This window comes from Pseudophryne corroboree, chromosome 6 (assembly GCF_028390025.1).
Source record: "Pseudophryne corroboree isolate aPseCor3 chromosome 6, aPseCor3.hap2, whole genome shotgun sequence".
Lineage (NCBI taxonomy): Eukaryota > Metazoa > Chordata > Amphibia > Anura > Myobatrachidae > Pseudophryne > Pseudophryne corroboree.
In genome coordinates, this window is record NC_086449.1 from 469,644,428 (window position 1) to 469,666,482 (window position 22,055).

At 41.5% G+C, this 22,055-nt stretch overlaps 1 protein-coding gene across 2 annotated transcripts in view; it reads right to left on the reverse strand.

Moving 5' to 3' along the window:
- Positions 1 to 22,055, reverse strand: part of KCND2 (potassium voltage-gated channel subfamily D member 2) — a 514,780-nt gene that overhangs the window by 41,989 nt on the left and 450,736 nt on the right. Inside the window, exons 2-5 of one of the 2 annotated variants that reach the window (XM_063927215.1) lie at positions 11,496 to 11,658; positions 7,520 to 7,615; positions 5,080 to 5,175; positions 685 to 744 (exon numbers count right to left, since the gene is read on the reverse strand). In XM_063927215.1, coding sequence (XP_063783285.1) covers positions 685 to 744; positions 5,080 to 5,175; positions 7,520 to 7,615; positions 11,496 to 11,658 — 415 coding nt within the window. The remainder of the gene's footprint in view (positions 1 to 684; positions 745 to 5,079; positions 5,176 to 7,519; positions 7,616 to 11,495; positions 11,659 to 22,055) is intronic. The other variant, XM_063927216.1, reaches the window with a different exon arrangement.

Genomic DNA, 22,055 nt, shown 5'->3' on the forward strand with positions numbered 1-22,055 from the left:
TACTCAGCTGCTGGCACATTTACAAAGAGAGTAAATTAGCAATTAAACACAATTAAAGGAAGAAAGTCAAATTCACTGCTAAGAAAACATTTAAGCAACATTGTAATTATGTAAATCAGCTGGCTAATATAACATTTTCAGGTAGTATTTAGTCACTTTTCACTTTAATATTCATATAGTTTATTTTTAATTTGTTCTTGAAGTAGAATGTTTACTAGCTTTCAAACTTAAAAGTTTAGTTGGGCTAAATAGTTTAAAAAAACAGTTAATAATGAGCTAAAATAGTTTAAAATTTAAAATTAACATCAATTCTTGGTGATTGGGTTGCGTGCAAATTATTTTTATTGTTACCCAATATCCGAACAGTCCACAATTGGAAAATATAGAGACTTATGCTTCTAAAATAGTTTTATTTTTTTATTACATTATATTTTATTAATGGAAAATCAGATTAAAATAAAATGAACAATTGTAATACTTTCACAGAACATGAAGACATTCACACAGACAAACAGTCTGATTCTTTCAGATGTAGGTCACCTTCAGAGTGTATAAACACATTTATCATTTATCACTTCTCTTTTAATAAACTGAAACAATCCAATAATAACTATTACTACAATTGTGTTAGACATGAAGGTGCTTCCTAATCCTCCACAATCAGAAGAAACACTGAAATGGTACCTGAATGATGGGTGGAGAACTTATTGGTAAGATGGACTCATCCACAAACTGAGATAACCCCTACATGTAATGTGATGACAGAAAAATAAGGGAAACAGAAATTACTTAGATGACAGTGACAGATATAAACAGAGTGAAGGCATATTCTCTAACATTAGATTTACCTGAAGAAAAAGCTCAGAAAGGAAATTCTTGAAAATTATTTTATTCCTGTAGATAGCGCATCTCATCAAGAAAATAGTTGCATATCCCGAATATGTAGAAACACTATCATGACAGGAGCAGCTTGCACAGTGATATATCTTGATTGATAAAGTACCGTAATGTACAATTACATGTTATATGCACTTCATGTAATCTTACCTGTTCTGCACAAAAAATGTGTCATACTTCACTGAAGAAGATCAAGTTGGATCTTTCATTGCTAAATATACTGTAAGTCATTTTGAGGACTCCGTGAAACTATATATTATAGTGTGTGATATGTGTACCATGGACACAGTCTTTTGTGTCCATGTTTCTGCACATCTATACAGTATATATATATATATATATATATAAAATAGAAAATGTAGGTATAGAGGAAGCTGTATTTACAACACAATATAGGCAAATACAGACTACAGTAACACCACATAGAGTGGCCCCCATTCTACACGATTAAGATCTTTGAATTCTTCTGTCACAAGTTACAAAAGAAAGAAATGATTAGATACTAAATTTCTAGTAGACAAGTAGTAATATTGTTGAAATGTAAACAATGTATCTGACCGGTGTATACTGTTGTCAGTGCTTATATATACAATAGGAAATCAGTGAAAAATACGCTGACTTCATTAGCAACACATGTGCAATACCTTTGTAGCACTGCCACTTTTACTCTGGGGACTTATAAACCACCTAAGCCTCAGTTCATTGTGATACAGAAGTCAACACAGAATCTTATCCATAAAGTGCACTGAACAAAGGGGTTGTAGTTAAAATACCCTGGACAGGATCTCAGTGGTCTAAATACTGATGCTGGAATCCAGAACGACAGCACGAGACCGGCGTCAAAATACTAGCAGAGCTCGGGATCTCCGCGTCAAAATACCGATGCCTGGAATCCAGATCGTTCTTTCAGCAGGACGTGCGCATGTCCTGCCGTGGGGGTGGGGGTGTTAGGTTTAGGCATTAGAAGGGGGGTTAGGCTTACAATGCAAAGATGGGAAGGATATGGTTATGTATAGGGGAGGGGGGGTTAGCGTTAGATACTTGGAAGAGGAGGTAAGGCACCAAGTGGGGAGGGTTAGGTTTAGGCAGTGGGGAAGGGAGGATTAGGGCAAGGATTAGGGTTAGGCACCACTGAGCAGGGTTAGGCACCAATGGGGAGGGTTAGGCACCCACAAGGGAAGGTTAGGGTTAGGGTAGAGGGCAGGGGAGGGTTAAGGTACTCTTGGAGGGGCTGACGGGATTCTTATGGTCAGGATGCCGCTGTCAGAATTCTGACCGCCGGCATCCCGTGCATCTGGATATCATACTGAATCTGAATGAAGTACTTTGGACATGAACTTTGGGATTGCTGTAGTGCATCTTGACTCTCTTGTGAAGAGACTTTGTAAACTATCATTGCACCTACAGTGCCTGTACACATAAGTAAGAAGATCTGCTCCTACACAAATCCTGCTATCTTGCATAGCCTGCCTATGTGCACTGGTGAAAAGCTGGGCAAAACTGTAACAAATCACATCCACAGAGCCACTAAAGAAGATTTTGTGTTGAGCCTGACCTGGTTTGCCTTATTAATGAAGCCCACACTCTCATCAAAAACTGCCTGAGGGCAGTCACACATTAAATGTATAATATGGTACTTCCCTATAAACACGTCTCATCTTCATTCTATTTCGATACGTCTGCTGAATTATATCCTGGAATACATATCTATAAAATGGAAAAATCAAGATTTCTAGGACAGTTTTTCCAAATGCATGAATTAGTAAAGAGCAACACAAAAAGAAACCTAGCTGCAGACCTGCTTCTTTTGGTTTGTTAGATTCAGTAGTAAGTGGACCTGCACATGGTGATAACCATATAGCACTGATGTCAGAAAGCTCAATCAATCATCAAGCCTCTCCAAAACATTCCTTATCTAATAATGACATTGACATCAGACCAGCTTCCACATCAAAGGAGCCACGATGCCCTTGGACTTCCTGAAAAAGGAATTGCCACTCCCTAGCAAATTACTTAGTCCCATAATGATGGTGAGTGCTGCAGCTGGGATATTCTGGCTTTAGACATTCTGCTTTTTTAAACACATTGTTCTTGTGTCCTTAAGTCCTGTTCCTGACATCGACTACTACAGTATGTGCTGTATAGGGAACTCAGAATAGAAAGGGAGGACCAACCCATAGCACCAATGCCAGTCAGTTTGTAAGAAAAGTATAAGATTCAAGCATAGGGATGTTTTTGGACAGTTAGATTCCCTCACCAAGTGTGCACCTAGTAGAGGAGAGTGAATGCAGAGTACTGCGGCTGCATTACTGACACTTTAATAGCTGAAACAGAACACTGGTTTTGGTATAGACTGGAAAGGTTTTTTTTGGCCAACTGGAAACCCCCAATGAAATATGTGCCAGCATGCTATCCAAGTTTTCCTAATTTCTTCCTCTGGGATACTTTCCTACTACATGAGGCAGTACAGGGGTATATGGCTTTATAGAACAGCACACAGACTCAGTCTCATAAGCACCATTCCCCTGCTTCACAGACTATGAACTATGCCTAGGTACCACAAATGCCTGTACAGATTGCTCTTGCTGATTCCTTTCTCAAACATTTTACCATGACAGTCCATGGAAAGCAAGACTTGGAATGCTGGTCCCAGTAGCTGCTACACAAGGAAAATTTGCCTTCCATTGTTGCTGTTGCTAACATCATTGTATAAACCTTGCCATTAAAATTATATAATAGTGCCTTTATTTATTTTGTTATTCAACTCATACAATGTGATTTGGTCAGAATGCATGATCCTGCTCATTGAATATATTCTGTATTTTGCATTAAGTACCATAAAACATAACAAATAGAGCAAATAAAGCATTTAAGCCTGTTAAGTTAAAAAGTAATGGCTCTTCTAGGTAATTTCTAATATAGTTAAAATATAATGCAAAAGTATGTTCTCTACAGAAGGTTGTCTTACATATTAACTATTTTCTGATTCATGTGGGATAATTCTACAAAGCAACAGATTTTAAATGAACCTACTGTAATTAAAAATGTAAACAAATTCAAAGATATAGTAAAATTTACTTTAGCGTTTATAGATTTTTATTTTTTAAATAAAAATGTAGTTCAAATCTATGAAATATATCAAAATCAAGAATTTACATTACTATTTTTCCAAGATAATTTTGACTTTTACATTGAAACTGTATTTTTATTAACTTATGTATTTGCATTGTTTCTGTGTTTTAATTAATTGATTCCCTACATACCTTTAAAAGAGTACATTAGTAAAGATTTCAAATATATCATTAGCAAACAACAAATTGAAACTTGAAATTTCAGAGTGCCATCCACATAGCAACATTTTTGTTACAATTGTATTTGTTGGGTGACTTATGTTTGGAAAATGGGATCATCCTACAAAGTCTATGGCTTTTTGAAAAGTTTGGTCTGGACCACAAGTTGGAAAATCCTTCACCATACTGTAGTTTGAAAAACACATGCTGTGCAGTATGTTTTACTTGATCCTGTTTTGTGAACATTTGGCCACAAGTACTTTCAACTTGCTAAAATATCAAGCACTGTAAGTCAGGGTGAAGCAAGATGATGGAAGTTTACTATTATATTGTTTTTGCCTTTTTTTAAATTGATTACATAAGGAAATATAACATTGAAAATAATAATATATAATGATTTTAATTTGAGATGTTTTGCCATAGAACAGGCTCACAGAGGATCAAAATGAAAGCAAAATATTCAAGTTCTGCTTTTTCATTTTGTGGAATACCACTCGCTCTGTTTTTTCTTAAATTAGCCTCGCTCAGAATTTACAGTCTGCAAATAGGGCTAGGATGATGATGATCTATATATTCTGCTGTGCAATGTGGTTGGGGTACAACTGGGTATAACACTTTGTGTTAGAGTTAAAAATAATATAAAAAAAAAAAAGGGGGCAGACTAGATGGGCCAAGTGGTTCTTATCTGCCGACAAATTCTATGTTTCTATGTTTCTATGTTTGTCAAAATGTATTGGCAGAAGGTGCACAATTTTGACAGCAATTTCAGAATGAGAATATATTACAGAAACGTTTTTAACATTTTGTTTGAGTAATGCTGTCATCATATACAGTAAATACTTGATAATTTTGATATACAAATCTAATGATCAAGAGAAAATTGCTTTCCTACCGTTGTTTTCTCCAGACAATGAAGCAGGTGATAATGTTGTGTTGCAAATGTAGATCCAGATTTGTTTATAAAAGCTTGTTCCTCTTCACTGGAACCCTGTAAATTAAAAACAAAATATACATATATATACCTTTTTAATATTTGTCTAATACTCTTTTCTTCATATATGATAAATTGACTAAACTCTTTGAGTTATCACACCGCTGTATTACACTGAACATTTTTCTTTCAGTAAACTCCATTCCTGTGTCCCTTATTCATTTTAAATTATAAGGTCACAATAATTTCCAAATTATTTCTGTGGACAGATTGCTTTAACCACAATTTATAAACAGTTATTGACCTGGGAATTGAAACCATGTGGAAAAGTAAAATAACATTCCATACATTTTTTAACATATTGATGGTATACAATTATATTACAAACTTCTTTTTTAGCCTTATGTTTACATAAATCTAGTAAAGATCTCACCTATCAATGTAAATTAACACCAGACGTTAGCTACTGTATGTCATTGTGGGGACATTGGACAAAAAGTTTTCTATTGGAAATTAGGTTTCAGGACCCTATCACAAAGCTGGATAATACAAGTCCCTTGAAGAAAAGGTTTTGCTGCTTGCTATATCTGTGGAACACTTCCTTTAAATGTATGCTCCACCCCTGCAACTGAAGCTTATTAGACACTTTCACTGCTGAGAAATTTTCTCACCCCTATGACGCAGCCATTTTTCAACTTTTGCCCTTGTCTCATTCGAAAATCAATGTCAATACAAAATTGTTGATATTGATTTTGCAGTGCCCACATAAATTTTACTTTGTTTTCTTTCAAAAGGTTTTGCATTTTCAGAAAATACCATTAGTTGTATTACTCATTCTAACACATTCATTAAAACGTCCAAAAAAGTGTTTTATTTCAATTGAAATATCAAAGAAGTGAACTAAAAAATTTTTTATTTTGATTTTATTTTTTAAAAACCACAAACATCCCATATCCAAATCTTGATAGTGATACTTTTGCTTTCTGATAGTTTAATGGGGGTCATTCAGAGCTGATCGCTGTTGTGCGTTTTCACAAAGCGGGCAATCAGGTACTAACTGCGCATGTGTATGCACTGCAATGCGCATGTGCATTAGGCAGCAACAAAGGGCATTGCTGGTCAGCGACGGGATGGTGCGAAAAATCTATTCGCATGGGCGTCGCAAGGTGATTGACAAGAATCTATCTCTTACAGATGCCTCCTGCTGGCTTTGCATTTTAATCACATGAATTGTACAGCTGCTTCCTTGAATCTGTGCAACTCCTTACAAACATGAATTGGTCCCGCTGTAAGTAACTCATGCACTCATTGGACCATCTTTATTTTAAAGAAAATGGTTATGAGGTAGGTGGGTAACAAAGGGGATCAAATAATAACTCTGTTAGTATTGCTGCATAGAAGTATTTTAAGGCTTACCGGCTAAAAGCAGACTATGGGGGAGATTCAAATGTTTGAAAAGTCGGTTGGGTGTCTGTTTTTTTCCTGTCTATTTGATAGGAAAATACGGACTCCCAACTGACTTTTCAAACATTTGAATCTCCCCCATTGAGTCAATAGGACAATGGTAGTGCTGTGCACGTAAAATATCAGAAATTATAGTAAACAAAACCGCAGAATAGTCAGAGTAGTGGGTTGGTAGACCAACAATGACAAAAGTAGGAACAAGGAGAGGAGGAATCATTTATTCTTCCTAATTTTCTCTCTATTTGGCAATATGCCTCAATCTCTAATCAGTGACAGAACTGTGTCTAAGCAGCCAAGGCCGACACATTATTATCAGATAATGAGAACGACTTAGACAATGGAGGTTATTTAGAAAGCACATCCAAGGAACTGTATACTGAGGAACAATATCTTGCCCAGCTCAGGAGAATAGCAGTGTGCCCTGATGTTTAGAGCAGCATAAAAAGGCAGAATAGAACCGCTGTTGATTTTTACTTCTTTTTTTCCTTAGGAAAGATGATTTTGACGGGTGATCATGTAAACTTGCAGACAGTATTTGCCTGAGGAGAATCATCCACATTCAGTTATTCTCAGCCACAAGCAGGGGTCAACAAGTATATCCCAATAGCAGGTAGGTTTACACGTGTTTATTGAATAAAATTGCTAGCTTTAATGGTCTTAGTAACCAGAAACCCAATTTACGCTAGACACATACTATATATCACAGTTGCTAATCTAAAATACTGCCACAGGTAATCAATTATGGATGTTTAGCGCTCTTGTAGTTACTTCTGCATTCACTTCTTCCACTGTACTCAGAATGAACACTGCAATGTGCTTCAGGCAGAGACCATTTAAAGGGGTTGATGGTTTAGTAAACTGGTTTATTTTGTTCTATATTTGCACTCACATACTGTAAACAGCAGAAATAAAGTAAAAGATAAAAACTGGACTTCACCTGAAAAGTCTCGTTTAGCAAGCCATTGCGCTTGCTTTGTAAGAAGGCATTAGCACTTCCACTTTTTGCCACACGAATTCTTGCAAGTCTTGCTTTCTGTGAAATAAAATAACAATATAAGTACATGTAAAGACATATTCAAATATATATTTATTCTTTAAATGTTGTTATGTTATTATGTATGCATTTATCAATTTATGATGCCAGCATACAAATAGCTGCTGTGAGCATTATGATAAGCTCTTAGAGGTTGTTTTATCCCACCTATATCAAAACTGTGGATACACTGACATGCAGGAGAATGAAGAATGATACAGAAACACCAAGGCACATTTTTAATTCAATTAAAATAAAAAATAAAATACTGTATTACTATAAAATGTTCAACTATTTTAGCCAAATACACCTACATAACCCCTGGTTCATCAGTTGTATTTAGAAGTCACATTAAGTGAATAGAATCTAACATTTATTTTTTTTAAATTAGTACACCTGTGTGTGAGAGGTCCCATAGTCGGTTAGTGCATTTCCAAACAAGCTTCCTCATGAAGACCAATGAATATTTAATGCAAATTTGAGGAGAGGCTACTGAATGTAAGGATACAGATACATTATCTAAAAAACTTTAAATAGTCCACAGAGCACTGTCATGTCCATCATAAAGAGATTATAGTGTAACTGTAATTATCGAGAATAGGCCAACCACTACAACTGTTCTTTCATATGAGAAAAGCATTTGAAAGGCTCATGGCAACTCTGACAGAGTTACACGTTGCCTGACAGACACAAGAGAAATTGTCCATGGAACAACAAATCTGGTCACTTAAAAAAATCTCTGTACTGTATGTTAGCTTTCACAATTACAGTAGGGACCTCTTTTTGTCCTATCTCCTGTCCTCTCCTCCTAATGTAAAGGTTTCTTTATGTACAGTATTGCTTTATATTAATTGCTATTTTGTCATTTCTTGTAGTGGATTTTACTGATGCAATTGTTTGTTGCGCTTGTATGTATTTGTATGATGTAACTGGTACATTTCCATATTAATTTGTTTTGTTTTGACTATTGCTGACAGTATGGCCTCTCAAAAAAAAAAAAGTTGAGGATGATGATAATGAGAGGGCCAAAAGAGAACCATTGACTCACATAAACCGTCATCTTTAGTTTACCATAAAGCAGTTGAGACCCTCATATAAAGTGGAAGAAGTGTCTATGGTCTGATAAAACCAAGACTGAAATATAATGACTCAGTGCTAGGCAATTTTTGGCACAAGCCCAAACCTGTCATCATCCCAAGTATACTATCCCTACTGTGAATCATGATACAAGGAGCATATTTCTACTGGGATGTTTCATGGATTGAAGGACTTGGAATCTTGCTATACTGTAACTGTGTTCTAAATGGATCGAACACAAAATTAAAAAATCTCGAGAAAACTTGCTGCAGTCTGGAAGAGCGCAAGGATACCATCAGGACAACAACCCAAAGTAAAAGCCACCTTGGATTGTCTTGAATTAAAACAATAAATATCCTAGAGGCCCAGACCTTAATGCCACAAAGCATACAGTATAAGGAATGATTGAAACTACTGCTCACCAATGGTCCTCATCCAACCCGATGAAAGTCAAACACTATTGCAAAGAAAAATGGGTGAAAATGTCAGCATCCAGATGTGCAATGCTGGTAAAGACTTACCCAAACAGACTCAATGCTGTAAATGCAAGTAACATTTCTTCTACCACGTATAGAAAGGGAGCTTATATAATTATGTATTGTCTAGTTTTTATTTGGAACTATTTAAGAAAAATCTTTAGAGGTTTTTTTAACTGAAATTACAAAGCATTTTATGTTAGTCATGGTAAGAATTACATTTTGATTCTAATATACTGTAAGAAAATAAAATGTATGTGAATATACAGTGATTTATAACCACTGTATACAGTATGTCATTACAGATGGATGCTATGTAAAATCTCTAAATTTGATGAAAAAATAATTATACCATTCCTTCTGTATAATTACAGGTAATGTATTTCACATAATTGTAATATTGGACCATTCAACAAGGGGTAACTCCACCAAAATGGAACTATGTAATACTGAACTCTGCTTATCTGGAATTTGGTTTCCTTCTGGTTGAACATGAAGCTTGTTCAGCACTGCAACCCTGTCTACTATTGTGTTGTTGTTGTTGTTGTTATTGTTTTTTTTAACAAACAGTGGCGTTATCAGTGCCCCTTATCAGAGGGCTGTTACAGACATTGGGTCTCTGCTGAATGTGGGAATGTTATCAGTATTACATTGTAGTACAATGTACTAAACTCTCCCCAAAACATGGATTCCAGTTTTGGATGTAACTCATCTTTTATTTGAAGAACAATATGAAAGAAAGTAGGCCTGCTGTACAGTACCTACACTTATTGCCACTCATATCAGTTGCAAAATGCACATCTTATGTGTCGCGAAGCAACTCGCTACTAATTATGTAGTATAGGTAATGCAGAAATGTACATCAATTACAGGCTGCAATAGAAGAAATGTGATGTTTTATTTCTCAGTCCTCATTCCTACAAATAAATTATTATGGCTACATTAATTAGAATTATATTCTCTTGAAATGTCAGGCAATTTTTTTTTCATGGAGTCCAATTTCTTTCCTTTTTCTTATATGTCTTACTCTTAAAAGAGAGAATTAACTGCTAGCACTTTGACATCTGGTTTTTTAGAAAGGCAAATTGATTTGTTCATAAATTACTCCCTAGTTGCTCATATGGCTGATGTATTAGCTCAGCAGTGGAGATCCTAGTTAAAAGTGTGAAAGTAATTGTTCATTGTATTCCTATTGTAGCGTGTCTCTCTACCTTGCCACTGCGGTGAAACATTCATTGACTAAGGCGAAAATCAGATATCAACACTGAAGTAGAGTCAATAGCAATGCAGCCCAATGCCTAATCAAGAAAGACTTAGTTTTATAGATTTCCATGTTGGTGACTAAGAACTTTTTAAACCACTTTAGTAAAACTAATTGATTGTTTTATAGAAAATACTTTTAACTTTAAGTATTACGACGATTCATGATAAAGAGGTCTGAGTTGTGTTGTTACAATGTATGTTTAAAGAAAGTTTGCTTAAAAATAATTAATTTGGGGTCTCCTTGTGTGATTTGTAAATTCTTAGTACTCTCTAAGTTACCTTGTAGCACTGCTCGTTGGGTCAGTGTAGCCTTGAAGACTGCACTGATGACACTGATGATACTGATTATAATTTATCATCAATGCCTTTGGGGTTGGACAATCATATCTAATAAGGCAAACAATATTGAGGTTTGGGAAATTAAGTCTGACAATTAAATGTTTGGGTCCCAGAAATTGTACTGACCTGATTGGCCTGGTTGGTGATTGTCAGCAATGTTAAAAAAGAGTTACACATTTCTGTTAGATAGATTTAGGTCTTATATATTTACTTGTTTGACAGAAAATAAGAACATTCATGTGACATAAATGTTGTCTAAGCACTGCATTTGAAATAGTAATACTTTTTACACTGGCTACATATTGAGCTTTGCTTTACAACAATAGTACTCTGTGGTGGCTAGATTTAACATTTTCCCCATGTCAGCAATTGTATGTATTAAACACGATGATAATGATTAAATCAATTGTGCTTATGTGGGAGTATACACAAATCCTATTCTGTGTGTGTCTATTGAGCCCTGAACATGACAACCTTTGCATTACAGTACTGTACACCCCTGTGAGACCAACTGTTGCACTTTTCCTGCTGAGAGATTGATTAAAGCACTTAGATTACAATTTTGCAGTCAATGTATCCTTCTGAATACAAACTGTTCTGCACCCAGTATGCTTTGATACTAAACCAATACACATTTTTCCACAACTCATTGTTAATTATTGTTGTAGGTTTTTAAATATAGAGTAAGGTATATGTATATTTAGAAGAAATTATTCTTTTATTACCTTTTGTGCTCTGCGTTTGTCTGCTCGTTGATTCTGGTGGTAGATCCGGCTAAAGTTGGAAACGATTACAGGAACTGGTAATGCAATGACCAACACACCACTCAGAGAACAAATGGAACCAAAAATCTTTCCGGCTATTGTCTTTGGAACCATATCACCATACCTGCAGAAACCAAGACAACATGCGTAATTAGCACACAAATTTCATCAAAGTAGAATTTAAATAATTTAAGTAAATGGACCAAAAATATAAAAATAACATTTATCAGTCTACTTTTAGAATTCATTAACATCTACAATGACGCAGAATACAACATCAAAACATGCTATTAGCAAAAGAATAATTATATGCATTGGGTATGGATTCATAAAATATAGAACAAAAAGCCAAATATGCTGTGCCAAGTTTTCCATTTGGCAAATGCTGATAGATTTATTCAGTAGTAAAATGAATATGCATTGTGCTTATTTTTTTGTTGAAAGATCTTTACAGTGTCATAAGGCCCTATTGCATTAAGCAGGTATAAACTGGCTCTACCAGGGGTGTGCAATACATTTCTGGATGCACAAAAAGTATATTTACAAACAAAGTAAACATTCTATGCCAAGTTGCATGTGCTCAAACAACTTGGCGAAGCAGCTGTATCAGTCCAAAGCACTGTATGTCTTCTACATGCTGGATAAAGGTCTTCACTGCAGCTTCCAGTGACTCAAAACAAATTCTATGCACCTTGCGCTTAGTTTGTGGGAAGTCACAGGGGGCCTGTTCTGGACTGTTCGATGGATGACCAAGCTCCTGTATGTGTTCATGAACCAGAAAATCCACAATTTTCCTGGACTTGTGGGCAGGTGAATTGTTATACTGGAGAAGGTCATCATGAGTGTGAGTTCTTGGACGGTGTCTGGAAATGGCTTCCAGCAGTTGTGGCAGGCATTGGTTGACGTGCCAGTCTCCAGTGACAGTGCGCTGCTGCATGAGTGGTTAGGTAGGTACATGACCAGCCTTGGCCACAAAAACAGTAAAAATCTGCTTGCCCATGCTATGCGCACATTGGAACTTCTGTGGTGGTGCACCTCCAACTGGGGTCCACTTGACCAACTGTTGTTTGGTGTCAGGGTCGAAACTGTAGATCCAGGATTCACTGCCTCTGATGATCTTCCAGGCAGAGTTGAGCAGTCACCATCAAAACTGGCCAATATGATGTGGCACCAAATCACCCGAGCCTCCTTCTGCTTTCGAGTCAGCTAATGGGGCACCCGGCTTGCAGAAATCTTGCTCAGGCCAAGCTTTCATGGAGTATCAAGCAGATGGATCCCGATGAAATGCCTATCTTCTTTTCCAACTCGGCTATGGTCACCCTGGTGTCCACCTCAACTATAGCCAGCTTGGCAGCAACAATGTCTTCACTACTGATGAAAATAGGTCGGGCACATCTCTCTTCTCCACTCTTCCAGAGACCATCTTCCTCACCAAAATTATGGAAACCACTATATATATATCCTAAATGGGCAAATTAGCAACAAGATTATCCAGGAAGAGGATTTAGCACTTCAGAAATTGGAAATTTATTGAACATCCCGTTTACTTACTCAAATACAAGAATGGGTACCCTCTGTAGCTCCCAAACCCTGGATTCTTCTAGAGAAAGCTGTGCAAGGAACCCATAAAGGATTTGCTACAGTTGGTTGCCTAAACCCAGTAGAATATTCTCCTCATCTACTCTACCTGTAAGGCTATGATCCTTACTCTTAGGGGAGCACTGACAGCGGTGGTACTAAAGTGGTGGTTTTCAAAAGAGGATATATTAACCATAGCATCCAATCAAATTCTATCTATCATCTCCTAGAAGGTGCTAGATAAATGAAAAGTACAAACTGACTGGTTGCTATGGGCAACATCTCCACTTCCGAAAACTCACACTTTAGTAAATATACCCCTTGGAGTGAAGGAGAAGATACAGAAGAAATAAAGAGACTGAAGAAACTCTTTTTGTGGGGGCACTCGTAATTTTTTTTTGAACAGTTAAAACTCAATTTTATTAGTCAGAAACTAAAGTCTGATCGAAAAACAGACAAGTCAAACACATAAATGAGAGTACTATTATAAAAATAAAATAAATCTCAACTCCTGCAGAGGAGCCCCCCTGCAGCTGTACAGTGGGAGAAAACCACAATGTTGGTAACACTGGGTTGTGATTGGACAATTGGTAATAGTATTTTGTTATCCCTCTGTGATCGACAGTATCTGAATTACACTGTGTAGCAAGATTCCTATATTTACAGGGGAACTTCTGATACAATGTTGCACATAATTTCTAATTTAAAACAGCATTAGATCAGATGGGTGTGATACAGGAGGCCGGCGATCGGGATGCCGGTGGTCACATGACTGACACTGGCATCCCGACATTTACAATGCCAACAGGGAATGGGGTAATTATATACCAGAGCAGGGCATATACTGTATATGTGTTTCTTGTACGTATCCCACTGGTATATTTAAACGAAGAAAAAAAAGTGACATTATGGTAATAATAGATCATATATCAAGTATGGAAGACAGAGAATATATAGCTGCACATGTCAAATAATGTAATTTACATAATTAGCATCCAATTATAACCCCAGATCTTTAATATAGAGTTTTTATACATCATCCAGGGCCGGTGCAAGGTCTCTTTGCAACCTAGGCAAAGCTTCAGCCTAGTGTCCCTTAATCTGCAAAGCCACCACCACCTCCTGGAGGGGAGATGCATGTGGCCACTAGGTAGGCTGGGGTAAATTGCATCATTATGCATATACAGAGAAAAGGGACAACACTCAAGGATTTTTAAAGTAAAAGGATATTGCCAACACGTCACAAAATGTTGTGACTTTGGGGGTCATTCCGACCTGATCGCTCGCTGCAGTTTGTCGCAGTGCAGCGATCGGGTCAGAACTGCGCATGCCCCAGCACCGCAGTGCGCCGACGCATGGCAGCCGTCGCATGGCAGCCGTCGGTGTCCAGTGATCAGAGGCGGTCGCTGGATGGGAGGGGGCTGAATGATGGCGTTAAGCCGCCGTTTAGTAGGCACGGTCCGGCCAACGCAGGTGTGGCCGGACCGTTGGGGGGGGGGGGTGGCGCAATGGCTGCGTGACATCTCATGCAGCCACTGCGGCCAGCGGCAGTGACACACAACTCCCGGCCAGCCGCAGGAGCTGCGCTGGCCGGGAGTTACTCCACAGATACAAAGGCATCGCCTCTGTGCGATGCTTTTGTATTTGTGTGTGTGGGGTGGGGGGCAGCACTGACATGCGGGGTAGACTAGCCCTGTGCTGGGCGTCCCCCCGCATGTCTAAGTTTACAATCGTAGCTGTGCTAAATTTAGCACAGCTACGATCAACTCGGAATGACTCCCTTTGTTAACAATATACTACTATTCTTTATATACTGTACAATATTGTATATTATGTTAACTGGAGATGTTTAATTGGGGTTGGGTACAGAATTCCGCCATTCATAATGCAGACAGTGGCATCCAGACCACCACAATACTGACACTTTGAATGAAATAAATTAAACTTACCTCTTATCCTAAAGGTGGGTACACACTAGTAGATATATCTGCAGATCAATTGATCTGTAGATATATCTATGGATGGATCGGGCAGTGTGTTGAGCATATACACTGCCCGATCCGTCGGGGACTGACGTCATGAACTGGGTGGGCGTGTACACATGCCCGCCCAGTATAGCTGTCAATCACCGCCGGCCGCCGCAGCATGTGTATGGGCGGTCGGCCGACCGCCGTACACACACAGCGACGTGCCAATATATTGGTAGATATATTGGCCGTCGGCTGTGCTGCGGGGCCGACGCGATACGTGTCTCTTGAACTCAGGCCCTGAGTTCAAGAGAAACGGCCGATATATCGGCCAGTGTATACAGGCCTTAACTCTCCCTCCCCGCAGCCTGACCCTAACCCTCCCCGGCATATTAACATTCAGGATGCCGGCTGTCGGGATTCGCCACCATATTCTGAACGCCGACATCTTGTCCGCTAGGATGCCAACTACATCCCTTTAATTGTATGTGTATACATACATATATATCCACAGACATACATATATTTATATGCTCCTTATTATGTTCTATCCCCCATCTGTAAGTTTATTACTAACCCACATACAGAGACATCCTTCAGTTTTTTGCTAGATGAATTCGGTGATGCCCTGCAGTGGCCGGCGCTCCTAGGCAGCCGCCTAAAGTTGCCTAATGGTAGAGCCGGCCCTGACATCATCATAGGCATATATATTGGATATGTGTGTCTCAGAACAGGATATACAGTACATAAGAGTGACAGTAAAGTATATAAAAGATTTAACTCCAGGTGAGTTAATTATTACTGTTCACCATTGTATCCTAGGATATTGAATAGTGAATGAGTAGATCAAAACACCTACAGTATCTGTTAAATATAATAGATTAAAAAATAAGTAAGGTACTGTAGCTATATTAAGAAAAGACTCAGTAACTAGGATGTCCAGCATCTGCTGGGACCCCCTCATCCATCCAATTGTAAGCACAGTGGAGAGGGACATGAGACATGATGCATCTGATATTGGCTAAATTCAGGTGATTCTGGACAAGTAGTCTGCGAATGAAAGTGCAGTTAAAAAAGATCTGTTTACCTGTTCTGATGAGAAGTACACATTCATAGATAGAAGGTTTGTGAGCCTGAGTCCCGCTGTGCGGACAGCGGGAAACTGTTCCCCAATGATCATTTCACCTAAGGCTTGGTCAAGGTAGTGAACTACTATGACCAAGCCTTAGACAGATTAAATGTTCTTGCTATAATATACGATAAGATCTCTGAAATATTGAAACAATTAATTCTACCTCTAGCTATCCTTCTAATACATAGGTTCTCAAGCTTGGTCCCCATGACCACAAACAGTTAATTTTTTCCAGGTCTCCTCACAGAATCTCGGGCGTGTTTCTTGGAGCACTATGCCCATGTAAAGGACGCAGTGTCTAAGAGCTTTATCACCCTCACTGCAGCTAATAATCTGCCCATCCCAGTGGTGGGGGTGGTGTGGATGGAGATGGAAGTCTGCGGCCAGAACCTGGGGAAGAAGGGGCTGCTGGTGATTATTGGTATGAATGTACTATGACATCTGGACCAACTACTGTTCCAGGAAAATGGGCCGCGGTACTGGAAAAGTTTGGGAGTTCAGCATCCTGTCCAGCAGGCATTCCAACAGGTAGGCTGGTGACAATGGACCAGAGGCCAGGGAATGATCGATGAACATCTGGGCCTCATAAAGATCGGTCACCACCAGTGCCTTGAATTACCCCCTCGTCAGGAGACCATTATCCCTTGGAGGTGCGGACTCATCAGCGCCTGAATGGCATGGAAGTGATGGTGGAACCCACAGATATGTTGGGAATAGGATCTGGGGTGATGGCGGCCTGAACTGTGTCAGTGGTTTCCAGAGGGAAAGTTTACATCTGGTTCTACAATCGTAGAGATCGACTGTGGCGGATTCCGGCGGGAAGAGTTATTGCTCAGGTGGCGGCTATCGATGAAGGCAGCGTTCAGGGAATGCAAAAACTTTCCCTACAACCAAAGGCTTTGGAAACATGGGCAATGTCTGTTTGAGTGGAGGGAGGAGGGGAACCCAGCCCCGAATGGAACGGCACAGTTATCCGAGAACAGATGGATGTGTCACTGGAGGAGTGTAATGCCAGGGATAAAACCAAGTTGGATCAGATGCTCTGGGACCAACAGAAAGTTTTTTCCCGTCATGAGGAGGATTTTAGGTACACCGATGACCTGCAACATGAGATTCGCACAGGGGATGCCTTACCTGTTCGGGAATGGTACCGGCCGATTCCTCCCCGGTTATACCAGGAAGTCAAGACAATGCTGCATCAGATGTTGGACAACCACGTGATACAGGAGAGCAAGAGTCCGTGGGCTGTTTCCATAGTCCTTGTCAGGAAGAAAGATGGGACCATTTGTTTTTGTGTGGACTATCGGAAGTTGAATAGCTGCACTGTCCGTGATGCTTATTCCCACACTAGGATTGAGGAGTCCTTAGCTGCACTGGGCAATGCAAGATTTTTCTTCACCTTGGACTTGGCCAGTGGATACTGGCAACTTCCCATGACCCCACAGGATCAGGAGAAAACCACGTTTGTTATGCCCATGTGGTTGTTTGAGTTCTATCGCATGCCATTTGGGTTGACCAATGCGCCTGCCACCTTCCAGTGGATAATGGAAAGATGCTTGGGGGATTTGAACTTTGAGGCCTTGCTGATTTACCTAGACGATATCATTGTGTTTGCAGCAACATTGGAGGAACACTTTGCTCATCTTGATATAGTTATACAGCAGTTAGAGAAGTATGGCCTAAAGCTTAAACCCCGGAAGTGCCATCTGTTGAAGTCCAGTTTGGAGTATCTCGGGCATGTGGTGTCCCGTGATGGGGTGTACCCTACATACAGCAGAATTGCAACAGTTCAAGATTGGAAGGTACCCACCACTGTTACGGAACTCTAGGTTTTCTTGGGTTTTGTTGGGTATTACTGACGCTTCGTCAAGGATTTTGCCCAGATAACAGAATATCTTCATGCGTTGCTTCGAGGGATCGCTACCATGTAGAGAGCAAACCGGGAGATGTGGGGGGAAGCACAGGACCATGCCTTTAACCGGTTGAAGAAAAGCCTCACGGAGGCTCCGGTGTTAGGGTATGCTGATTTCGAGAGACCATTCATTCTGCACATGGATGGAAGTTTACAAGGACTGGTTGCGGTTTTGGCTAAAGTTCAGGATGGCCAGAAGCGGGTGATCTCCTATGGCAGTCGTAGCTTGCGGGAGACAAAGAGAAATCCGGACAACTACAGTTCCTTCAAGCTGGAGTTGTTGGCGGTAGTTTGGGCTGTAACTGAAAAATTTGTTGAGTACTTGACAGCGGCCCATGTGGACATTTATCCAGACAACAACCCCTTGGTGTATCTGGAGACCGCCAATCTGGGCGCCTTAGAATAATGATGGGTGGCCAGTTTGGACAAGTTTTCCTATAAGTTCCACTATTGGCCGGGGAAGAGAACGCCAATGCGGATGATAGTGTAGAGGTGCCGGATCTAACCCTGAGAGGTATGTCCGGTGAAGATACAAGCCATGCTGCTTCGACACATGGAAGAGGACTGGGCACAGGAGCAGCAGCAAGACAACTGTCTGAAACTCATTCGACAATGGAAACATGAAGGTCGTCGGCCTTCCCAGCAAGAGCAGAACGAGCTGACTGTGTTCTGCAGAAAGCTGATGCATCACTGGGAACAATTGCGGGTCTATTCTGGTACCTTGTGAAGACAGTGCTATTTGGAAAAGGAGTTTTGTACTGTTGAACAGGTAGTGGTGCCAGAAGCCTGGATGCAAGCACTGGTGGAAAAGGCGCACAAGCAGGGGGCTCATTTGGGAACCAATAAGACATATCATTGGTTGCGACGCCAGTACTTTGCCCCTCATCTGCAAACTGTAGTGGAGCAAGTGTGTCGGGAATGTAGGAAATGTGCGGTAGTTAAGCCACAGGAGCACCTTGCACCCATTCAGTCTATTCGGACAAGTTGGGCATTGGAATTGCTGATGATCGATTATGTTTTGATCGGGGAGTCGGTCAGTGGACACCAGTATGCCTTTGTGATGACTGACTACTTCACCAAGTTTACAGTAGTGGTCCCCACTCAGAACCAAACTGCTGAATCAGCAACAAGGGCGATCATTGAGCACTTCATTCAACAGAACAGTTGCCCTGAATGGATTGTTTTCAAGGACAGTTGATGGAATGCCTTTGCCATCTCTATGGTGTCCAGAAGGCCCGTACAATGCCTTACCACCTGCAGGGGAAAGGAGCCTGTGAGAGGTTTAACTGGACCTTGCTGCAAATGCTCCATGTGCTGGAGGGGGAAAAGAAGCACCGGTGGCCCGAACACATGCAGGAGTTAGTCTGGACCTATAACAACCGGATCCATCACACCACCGGGTTCTCTCATTTCTTCCTGCTGTTTGGTCGGGCCAGGGCAGGAAGCACATGATTTACAGTTGTCCGGTACTGAAGAGGGGGTTCCCCTATCTCCAGTTGGTTGGGTGGAGGAGCATCGACTGTGCCTGAAGGCAGCCCACGAGTTAGCTGGGAAACTTATCGAGGATCATCACAATGCACCTGCGAGGTCTTGAGAAGCTGAGCCATTGGCGGTACGCCAGCGGGTCTTGGTGCGTAAGGTCCATCCTGGGGGAAAAATGTCAGAACGATGGGAAGTTACCCCTTACGTTATTCGCCATTGTCTGTCTCCATAATAGTCCAGTTTATCAAGTAGAGTCAACCGATGGGACTGGACATCTACGTAGGTTACATCGGGATAAACTACGACCTTATCCTTTTCCTGACCCCAGTGAGGGGGGTGTGACTCCTGACTGGGAAGTTCCAATTCCTGTGCCGGAAGTAGAGTGGTGGCTGCCTGCTGAGGAGTATCAGCCGGGTGAGTCGCCGGGGACTCAACCCCCGACTGATGTGGTCACCCCACCTTTGTCAAGGTGCTCTCAGCATTCTAACCATGGTGTTCCTGGCCTCCGATACGCGGACCCTGACTTTGTGTAGTCAGACTCTTGCTTTGTAGGGGGGGAAATGTGAAGAGTGGTCTGTGTGGGTGACATGCTGGGGACAGAGTGGAGGGTACTTACCTCCGTTCCCCTTTGGTGGGCAGTGTCTCACGGCGGGCTTCGGCGCGGCAGCTGGCTTCCGGCATGGAGGGACTTGCATTCATTAGGATTCAAGTCCCTCCAATTGGATTGCAGCAGTTTGAATGGTGCGACAAGCGCGAGCAATCAGGGCTCACACATTGTCAGCCAATGGAGAAAGGCAGTAGCGAGCCAATCAGGGCTCACTGCATCATAGCTCCGCCCTCTCCCAGCATCAAATACGAGATGCTGCGGAGCGGGAGAGCTCAGTTGGGCACCTGGCACTGAAGCAAGAGCTCCAAAAGAAGAAGAAGAAGAAAAAGAAGCACCGGCGGAGGCAGAAAAGAAGATAGAAGAAGAAGCGGAAGGAGAGGCAGCCAAGAAGAAGATAGAGGAAGAAGTGGCTGGAGAACTGGCAGCAGAGAAGACCAAGGAAGTGGAGGAAGGAGCCCAGTCGCGGAGGACAGGCGGAGATTGCTGCCTCTCCCACCGAGTCGGGTACGTGGCCTTGGGACACCAGTACTTATATTTAATCCTCCCTAGAGCACAAGGGTTCAGGCATTAGGCCTGTGGGTATAGTCAGAGACGCTGCGGAGCGTGAGAGCTCAGTCGCGCGCCGTGCGCTGAAGCAAGAAGAGCTCCAGAAGAAGAAGAAGCGGAGGTGGAGAAGTAGATAGAAGAAGCGGCTACAGATGGGAGGAGAAGACGATAGAGGAAGAAGTGGCGGGAGAAGCGGCGACGGAGAAGACCAAGGAAGCGGAGGAAGGAGCCCAGCGGCGGACTGGCAGAGAGTGCTGCAGCATGTGGGAAGCAAAATAGCTGACAAAGCTCCCCGCTGCAGCCTCTCCCACCGAGTCAGGTAGGCAGCCTTGGGCAACCAGTACTTATAATTAATCCTCCCTAGAGAACCAGGGTTCAGGCATTAGGCCTATGGGTGTAGTGAGGCACCGCCGGCCTGTGCTCATATAGTCAGGCCCCTCCGGCATGTGCCCTTATTCAGGACCCTCTCTCCTGTGCCCTAACTCAGGCCCCCCTCTGGCCTGTGCGCTAATTCATGCCTCTGGATTGTGCCCGCACTCCAGGCCTCTGGCCTGTGCCCTCACTCCAGGCCTCCGGCCTGTGCCCTCACTCCAGGCCTCCGGCCTGCTCCGTCACAAAGCCTGATCTTAACAGGGAAGACCCCAGCCTGGATTTGTATAGACTGTGTGTCCTGTGAGTGCGATATTCCATAGGACATTCAGGACAAAGGTTGCAGTGTGCAGGGTCATGCCCAGACGAGATTCCGCTGGGAGTGGGTCTGTGCGGTAGCTCACTGAGGATCTGCGTCTGGCCGGGTGTGAGGTAGCGGCTGGTTCCCACGCTGTGCACACTCTAAGGGATTGGAGGGGCTGTGGAGTAACGGACCCGTCCCACATGCCTTAACTTCCCGTTAACCTGGAGTGGACGGCTGTCCACAACAGAGAATCCTATTCACGCTCGCATAAAGGGGAGAGCACTCGCAGTGCCTGTTAACCGGTGAGCGAAGCCGGCCATACGGGACTATCATATATCATCGCGCAGGGGTATTATTCAATCTGTTTCGTTGCATTGTGGTTGTACATTGATGGTGTGATCTCTGTTAGTTAGAGCTAGGAACAGTAGTCCCAGTTGTATTTATTGTATTGTTCGGCAGGTGAAGTTAGGCAGACGGTTGTTGTTAGCTGTTAGTTAAATAAGCCTGCAGTTAGGGAGGCTGCTCTTCTTTCCTCTACAGAATCAGAGATCTGCTTCAATCAAGGTGACCAGTAAGTTGGAAGTGAGTATTGGTCCGTGTCTGTTTGTTACCCACCCCCCGTGC